The 9,267-nt window shown below is 40.9% G+C and overlaps 1 protein-coding gene across 1 annotated transcript in view; it reads left to right on the top strand.

Annotated features, from left to right (window-relative positions):
- The first annotated feature begins 8,228 nt into the window (after positions 1 to 8,228).
- The window catches only part of LOC124857580 (integrin alpha-5-like), a 105,805-nt gene continuing 104,766 nt past the window's right edge, over positions 8,229 to 9,267 (top strand). The window contains exon 1 of the mRNA XM_047348907.1: positions 8,229 to 8,812. Within this exon, the coding sequence (XP_047204863.1) occupies positions 8,610 to 8,812 (203 nt within the window). The 5' untranslated portion in view covers positions 8,229 to 8,609. The remainder of the gene's footprint in view (positions 8,813 to 9,267) is intronic.

Here is a 9,267-nt window from a genome sequence, read left to right as displayed (position 1 = left end):
TTTCTAAGGCTTTGGTACTCTACTGAACTGCACCTGGTCTTGCATGTCTTTACTTGACACAATTAAGACTTTTAGGAAACGTCTCCAAGAAGACAAACATCTACAAGACAGGACCAATTTCACCCAAGACCATATTGGCATTCTGTTGTATCTCTGTCTTTTTACAACACTTTTTAAATACAAGGACAACTTCTATAGACAGAAGCATGTACAGGTCCTTCTCAAAATATTAGCATATTGTGATAAAGTTCATTATTTTCCATAATGTCATGATGAAAATTTAACATTCATATATTTTAGATTCATTGCACACTAACTGAAATATTTCAGGTCTTTTATTGTCTTAATACGGATGATTTTGGCATACAGCTCATGAAAACCCAAAATTCCTATCTCACACAATTAGCATATTTCATCCGACCAATAAAAGAAAAGTGTTTTTAATACAAAAAACGTCAACCTTCAAATAATCATGTACAGTTATGCACTCAATACTTGGTCGGGAATCCTTTTGCAGAAATGACTGCTTCAATGCGGCGTGGCATGGAGGCAATCAGGCTGTGGCACTGCTGAGGTCTTATGGAGGCCCAGGATGCTTCAATAGCGGCCTTTAGCTCATCCAGAGTGTTGGGTCTTGAGTCTCTCAACGTTCTCTTCACAATATCCCACAGATTCTCTATGGGGTTCAGGTCAGGAGAGTTGGCAGGCCAATTGAGCACAGTGATACCATGGTCAGTAAACCATTTACCAGTGGTTTTGGCACTGTGAGCAGGTGCCAGGTCATGCTGAAAAATGAAATCTTCATCTCCATAAAGCTTTTCAGCAGATGGAAGCATGAAGTGCTCCAAAATCTCCTGATAGCTAGCTGCATTGACCCTGCCCTTGATAAAACACAGTGGACCAACACCAGCAGCTGACACGGCACCCCAGACCATCACTGACTGTGGGTACTTGACACTGGACTTCTGGCATTTTGGCATTTCCTTCTCCCCAGTCTTCCTCCAGACTCTGGCACCTTGATTTCCGAATGACATGCAGAATTTGCTTTCATCAGAAAAAAGTACTTTGGACCACTGAGCAACAGTCCAGTGCTGCTTCTCTGTAGCCCAGGTCTGGGGAATGCGGCACCTGTAGCCCATTTCCTGCACACGCCTGTGCACGGTGGCTCTGGATGTTTCTACTCCAGACTCAGTCCACTGCTTCCGCAGGTCCCCCAAGGTCTGGAATCGGCCCTTCTCCACAATCTTCCTCAGGGTCCGGTCACCTCTTCTCGTGCAGCATTTTCTGCCACACTTTTTCCTTCCCACAGACTTACCACTGAGGTGCCTTGATACAGCACTCTGGGAACAGCCTATTCATTCAGAAATGTCTTTCTGTGTCTTACCCTCTTGCTTGAGGGTGTCAATAGTGGCCTTCTGGACAGCAGTCAGGTCGGCAGTCTTACCCATGATTGGGGTTTTGAGTGATGAACCAGGCTGGGAGTTTTAAAGGCCTCAGGAATCTTTTGCAGGTGTTTAGAGTTAACTCGTTGATTCAGATGATTAGGTTCATAGCTCGTTTAGAGACACTTTTAATGATATGCTAATTTTGTGAAATAGGAATTTTGGGTTTTCATGAGCTGTATGCCAAAATCATCCGTATTAAGACAATAAAAGACCTGAAATATTTCAGTTAGTGTGCAATGAATCTAAAATATATGAATGTTAAATTTTCATCATGACATTATGGAAAATAATGAACTTTATCACAATATGCTAATATTTTGAGAAGTACCTGTATGCTTGTCAGTCAGTCATTTTCTCAATTATTATTATTATTATCTCAAATTCAATTATTTTCCTGAATTATGATTATCTAATTTTTCATAGATATTAGTCAGTCAGTCATTTTCTACCGCTTATTCCATAGTGGGTCACAGGGGAGCTGGTGCCTATCTCCAGCAGTCTATGGTCAGGAGGCAGGGTACACCCTGGACAGGTCACCAGTCCATCGCAGGTCAACACACATACAACCATGCACACACTCATTCATACACCTATGGGCAATTTAGAGTGACCAATTAACAGGCATGTGTTTGGACTGTGGGAGGAAGCCAGAGTACCCAGTGAGAACCCACACATGCGAGGGGAGAACATGCAAACTCCATGTAGAAAGACCCCCAGCCAGGAGTTGAACCCAGGACCTTCTTGCTACAAGGCAACAGTGCTACCAACTGCACCACCGTGCAGCCCAGAATGTGATTGTTTCACTCTTTATTGCTTCAACTGTGTATTTTAATAATTATTGCATGGATTACATGGAAAGATCTCACCTTATTGTGACAGGGTTCTGCAATTTTTCATTCCAAAGGACTATTTTTGCACTTGCTCTTAATTTGCCTAGATCTCCAGAATCAATTTGACCCATTGAAAAAGGATAAATTAGAAAACTACTATACAGCGCCCTGAAAAGTATTTACCCCTTACAGATTTAATCTGTTTTTCCTTTTTTTTTGTCATACTGACGTTTCTACATCATCAGACACATATGTACAGGGCAAATCATTTTTCATGACACTATATACAGTTTTTGCTTAGAAAGCTACAGTTATTTGTATTACAAGCAAAGGAAAACATCCAGCTGTTCTTTACAGATTGAAGAACAACTAAACCTAGCCTTTCCCATTTCCTTTAAATATAAACTTTCTCCTAATTTTCACATTTTTGGTCCAAGTAATTAAGAGCTACTATGGAGAGGCCTAAGATCCACATTAGACTCTGGAGTTGCAGGTCACAGACCTCTAGCCTGATGTCATGGCTCCAGACATTTGCCATTTCAGCCTCTTTAAATACCCACACAGTGACTTTAGAAAGTACATTAGCAACCACGTTCTTATTTTAATTGTGATAATCATGTGGCTTCCTGGGTGTGTTGGTGGCCTTGTGTGTGCAGAAGGAAGGGTCCTCCATTATGCAGCAACAACAGCAGCCTGACTCTCCTAGGACGTGTGTGTTATGTCTCTTATCGCACTTTTCCTGACACAATGCAGACATGTCCTGTGTGTGTTGAAGGGTAACTTTTTGCAGTCTCTGGTGCTTTTGGCTGAAAAGTGAAAAGTTATAAATAATATTATCCACATGGCTGGGGAGATGGCTATTGGGCAATGAGACCTTTAAAGTTTACAAGAACCCACGTGGAAAAATAATTTCAGACAAGCTGAAAAGGTGTTTCAATGAGCTTCTGCACAGCAGGTCTACAGCTTTCTGCAGTTTCACAGCCTTCTTCAGCCATCCTCAGCCAGGAACGTACTGGTGTTCCACAGGCCTGAGCCAAATCTGTTAAGATCACCCAATGCTCATTTCCCCTCTCATTTTCTCCTTTGAAAATTAGCTTAAAAGACACAGTCCACAGAGTCCATACATCAGATGGGAATATAACTTCCTGTCTCAGGCGTTTTCAAGTCAGATAGCTAGCTGTTTACTGGGCTTCCTCTGGCTGGCTGGCTATTAATCAATATAAAGTCAAATGTTTTTGAAATCCAGGACTGCAGAGACACCCATCTTTATAACCTCTGCTGCTAGGTTTCTGTGGGTTTACTTTCTGCTATTAAAAATGGAGAAAGCTAATGCTTCATTTGAGCTTGACATGCACTTCCAGGTTCACCCATGAAAAAACATTGGTTAATTTAGAGCAGGGCATGCGTTTGCATCTGATAAGTCATTTTAAAAGCACAGCTGGGGTTTAAGGCACTCGACTGATGATTGTCTACTTTAATTTGACATATTTCAGGATGTTAAAACACACCACAGGAAGGGATGGTTCAAAAGTTAACCAAATAGTGGATGCCACATGAAAACAAACATTTTTCTGGGTAAAGAGGACCTCTCCCCAAGTTTATTAAATGTTTAAGAATTACCAAATCACATCATTCAGGCACCATTTAACTAGTTTACATAATTAAGAAGTGTTTAAACACAGAAATTATGAGACTGCTTGTTTGAAACAAGGAACTAAATTTAGAAGTAAATGTAATTTATTGGCAGTAGACTCTTCTTTAAAAGGTACTATTAATAATTCACAGCAATCATTTTAGTTCACCGAAGTTCACATATCGCTCAGGATGTTTCCCCTGGTGGAAAGGTTTTTCTATGTGGCTCCTAACTACAAAATAAACAGAATGGTATTTGTTTAGCAGATTTTAAAGAGACAGAGTTTGAGAACATATGCCATCTAGGGGTGAATTCGACATATCAAATTCTTTGCAATCACATTTTCTATACAGCATGTTGCAACCGTATTATTACCCTCTGTAGTTTTTCAAATTTTGGTACGTTAAAACCTAAACATGAATGTAATTTATTTGGGTGTTTGTTGGTAGACCAACACAAGGTTATATCTATTTGAGAAACTAAAAGAAAAACTCACAAGGTTTTCAGACTTTTATATGAAAGAAAATCAACGAGTTTTCAGTTTGATTTGATGTGTTAGATTTTGCATGCAGGCCAAAAGGTTTGATTTTGATTTTATAAAACTTAGGCACCTTCTTCCACTTGTTTGCTATATCTCTTACACGGCTTGTGGTAAACTGCTAACCGGACTTTTTATATCTTTCTTTCGACAGACTTTATTATTGCAGCACTTTTTAAAGGCCAGATGTGAAGTGCATCACTAACAGTTGTCCTGTTGACTGATTTTCTGTTACAGACTCTTCTCCAGAGTTACCATTAATGTCTTGGCTGCTTTTGTGATTAATACTCTCCTTGCCCTATTTGTCAGTTAGGTGGACGGTCATGTCTCATGTTAGCTTCGTAAATATGTGCATTGTACATACTCTTTACATTTTTATATGAATTGGTGAGCAGTGCTCAGCAAGATGTTTAAACCTTGGGATATTGTTTTATAACATAACCCTAGGTTATACCTGACCTGTCTGGTATGGTCTTCGTGATGCTGTTTTCCACTAATGTTCTATAACACACAGCTAGACAGAATTTGCTAGTTAAGTAACTACTGAGTACAGCTGATCGCATTAGATGTTATTCAGGGGTACCAGAGTAAAGGGGTCTGAAGACAAATGAACGCCACACTTCAGATTTTCATTTTATTTACATTTAAACTGTGTATTATTTTCCTTCCACCAAACATGTATGTGCTACTTCATATCAATCTAGCACACAAAATTCCAATAAAATATGCTGAATTATGTGGTGGTGACATGGCAAAATGAGAAAGTTCAAGGGTGTGAACACATTTACAAGGAGCTGTAAGACAAAAGATCGTGTCATTTTGTAGTTTATACTTCATGCCAGTAGAGGTCCAAAGGGACTTATTGCTTGCTTTATTTTCAAGTAGAAAAGGTGTTTGTCATTGCTGTTCTGTATTACTAAAATTAGAGATGCATTGTTTCTAGAAAGAGCTGCAGAATGTGGATATCAAAGTTAAGATTTTGATGGGTGGAGACAAATAGCATTAAGAAAACATAAAACTTGATTGTGCAGTGTGCTGTTCAACACTCTGTGCTGCTTGCATTTGTAATTCAAGCTCACGATGAAATGAACTGCCAGTTGGAATAACAATCAAATACATAAGCTGTAATTTATTCTGTTTTACTTTTTATCAGCTATTGCTACAGGGTGCAGTTTAATGGGCCTTTTGGAATTGTATTTTTACAGAGTTTACTCCCCATCTCCAAGTCATCATGACTTAGTGTTATTCAAATCAGAGGTCCTCTTTGATAGGCTGCCACACACACACACAGACACATCCTCGTGAGGAGATCTATTAATAATCATAAACTGCAAACCTGCCTGTCTGTCAGTCTGCCGTGACAGAGAGAAGTTTGGTTCTGGTGCTGAGAGATGAAGCCGAGGATAGATGTTTGTGGGATTTTCCACTTTCGTCATGCTGAATTGTCTTGACATGTTGGCTTTGTTGCGGAAAAACATCACTTTCTTTCAGTAAGCAGCTTGTAGTTTGCCTTGCAGAATCTTCAAGCTTTCAAGATCATTTATCTGCAGAACATTTGCTCTCAGTTCACTGAACTAATTTCTCAGTACACTTAGAGGCAGCTACAAGCAGGACTTTTAGAATGATAGCTTGACCTTGTGAGAGAGAATATAGAGAATAATCATTGTATTCTGCTGATTAGCTACTCAGTCTATGCAGTTATATTCAATGTCAGTGTAGTCAGATTGAAATGCTAAACCAGTTCTACGCAACTGTTGAATTATTTTGGAAGTAATTAAATCAAACAACATTATGAAAATCAAGGATCCTGGAAACAGTGACGTGATAGCGCCTGTTCCTTTAATGTGTGTGAAAGCATTGAACTCTAGGAATGGTGAAGCAGTGGACAACCTGCAACAATAGCACCTGTTTCTTTGATGTCCACCCTTGAACGTGATGCAGACTCCATTGTTGCACCATCTCCTGCTTGCGTATCCGTTGTGCATGTCTCCAGCACTCAGTAAGCAAGAGGAAGAATACAGCCTGGACAGTAAGCAATTTATTTTGGAATGTTGGAGGAAGCCGGAGTACCCGGCGAGAACCCATGCATGCATGAGAAGAACATGCAAACTCCATGCAGACCAAGGACTTTCTTGCTGCAAGGCAACTACCCCACTGTGCAGCCTGAAAACACACTGGTAATCGGTTCAATAAACTGAAGCAAAACTAATGAACTTTGTTTGACCTTGTGTATTGGGTGCCAACCCCTGAGGCGGGAGGAGAAGTGAAGGGAGGGCTGTAGCACAGCAGAGAGCAAGGGGCTTGTTCAAACTTTCAGGCTATGTCCACAGTTTTCTCTGACTTCCCTACAGCAGCTTTAAGGTGATATATATATAAAAAAAGACGGTTGAAGAGGCAGATAGGAGGAGGGGCCCCTAAAAAGATATATAAGGTGAAATCCTTGGACCTTTAATCAGTCAATCTTATAAGTGTGTCACTGCATTGTTCTCAAGATGCCTGATTTTTGTCTCCTGTTTCCATCTTTACATTCACATATCGGAAGAGACTACTTTTGAGTATACCTTGAGTCCAAATTTAGCATGAATGGTGGATGTACAGAGTTGATCAAGTAAACAGAACACCACAGACAGGTCAGGTTGTGGAGAGGTTTAGGGTTAGGTTATAAAACAATATCTCAAGTTAGGAGATATTTATAAAAATGGAATAAGTATGACCCAACTGCAAATCTACATGTCTGGTGGTCCACATAAACGGATAGGTTGTCCTGCTTGAAGTTTGTGTGAGGTGCGGTGTAGTGTAGGACCCCAAAATGCAGACGAGCAGGAAGCATCGAAATGTAAAAGAATATTTAATAAATGAAACTCACTTAAGCAGGTGGTGGCAAAAACAGGCATGGACAGGCAGGCAAGACAAGCTTGGCATAAACAGCATGAACTGAACAGTGATAATGTTTCCGCCGAGAATGAAGAGAATGATTGTGTATATAAATAGAGTGTTAGAGGTGAAACGAGAAGACAGATTACATGATGCAGGTGGAACGAATGAAGCTGATTGCAGGTTGACAGATGCAGGGAGAACAAAACATGACTAGGGCAAAACAGAAATCCCCAAATACAAACTAATCGGGAAAGCATAACGTATAGAACATGAACTAGAAAACAATGATAAGAAACTAAAGCACAGCCAGGAAAATAATAAACAGAAACAAGATCCAAAACGTAAACTGGAAATAAGAATACCTAAAACCCAAACACCCTCAAATCATGACAGTTTGGGGACACAGCAAACATCTGGAAGGTCTTCTGGTCAGATGAGATCAACATTTTACATTTTGGCCAACATGCTAAACACTATGTGTTGCCCCAAACACACTATTCCCATGATGAGCATGATGGTGGAAACATCATGGTGTGATTTTCATCAGCAGGGACAGGAAAGCTAATCAGTTGATGGGAAAGTGAATAAAGCTAAATACAGGGCTAGAGCAGCACATCAACTCCAAACATACAGCCAGAGCTTTAATGGAATGGTGTACATCAAAGCATATCCATGTTAGAATGGCTCAGTCAAAGTCCAAACCTAAATCCAGCTGAGGATTTCTTGCTGTGAGCCTGGGTTATTTTGCATTCACAAGTTGGCAAAAAAGTGATTTTCTTTACAGACATGGCCCCAAAAGACTTGCAGCTAGTGGAAGATGGTTCCACAAAGTATTAACTCAGGGTCTCTAAATACAAATTAATGGTTCGCATGAGGTATGAATACTTTTGCAATGGACTATATATTGAGAATGCATGGAATAGGTTATGTTCTAAAATAATTACAATTTCTTTCACATAGGTTTTATTTTTGATGCAATATGTAAGCTTCTGAAGGGATCAGTCTCTGGGAACATTTACCGCTCCACCACAGAAGAGGCTGAAGTCTCTCCCTCCTTGCTTCTCTCTCTCTCTCTCTCTCTCCTCCCTTTTCTTCTGGGTTCATGTGTGTGTTTACATTTCCCCTTCCACTCTGGAGCACTACACGGGACCTGTTGGAGCTCAAGTGGGGGTTTCAGGACTCTGATTTAGGTTTAAGACCACAAAGCGGCCGGGATAAGGACCAGGACGGATGATGCGTGTTGCGCCGCGCCTCTTCCGTGAAAGAAGAGTCTCTCAGCAGCAGAGATGGGCGCCCTCTCACCTTTCTACCCGCCGCGGGGGAACCGCCGCCGCCGCCGCCGCCGCGCCGCGCCGCTCCTAACTTTAGTGGCGGCTGTACTTCAGCTATGCGCCGCCTTTAACCTGGACACGGAGGGACGCGCCGTTTTCACGGGACCGCGGGGGAGTTATTTCGGATATTCCGTGGAATTCTTCGGGAACTCATCCAGGTAAAGTCTGAAGGCAACATCACGAAGCTTGATTGCATTTAGCATCAGCGACTACGATTTTAACGAAGTTAATGAAATAGATCATTTCCTCCTCATGTGAGACTTTAGTTCACTTTTCCATCAAGTCCTTTAGATTTCAAACAAACCAGTAGAATAAAAAATCACCTAAAATCCTCTGGATACAAAAAGTTATTGGTGTAGAATGAATTTCAAATCAGAACTTTCATCGTTTGGTAGATTTAAACATTTGAAATAAAACACGCATCATTCATTTGCACTTTGATCTCTTCCACGTGCACACTCAGAATTCCTGCGCGAGTCTGATTGGAACCAGACGCACGAGTCTGTGTGTGACTCAGGGAGGAGGGGGTTAACCCACTCAGGGAGGAGGGGGTTAACCCACTCAGGAAGGAGGGGGTTAACCCACTCAGGGAGAAGAGGGTTAACCCACTCAG

The sequence above is a fragment of the Girardinichthys multiradiatus genome, chromosome 20 (genome assembly GCF_021462225.1).
Source record: "Girardinichthys multiradiatus isolate DD_20200921_A chromosome 20, DD_fGirMul_XY1, whole genome shotgun sequence".
In the NCBI taxonomy this organism is placed as follows: Eukaryota; Metazoa; Chordata; class Actinopteri; order Cyprinodontiformes; family Goodeidae; genus Girardinichthys; species Girardinichthys multiradiatus.
The sequence above is the reverse complement of the archived record's forward strand: the minus strand, read 5'-3'. Positions and strand labels throughout refer to the sequence as shown.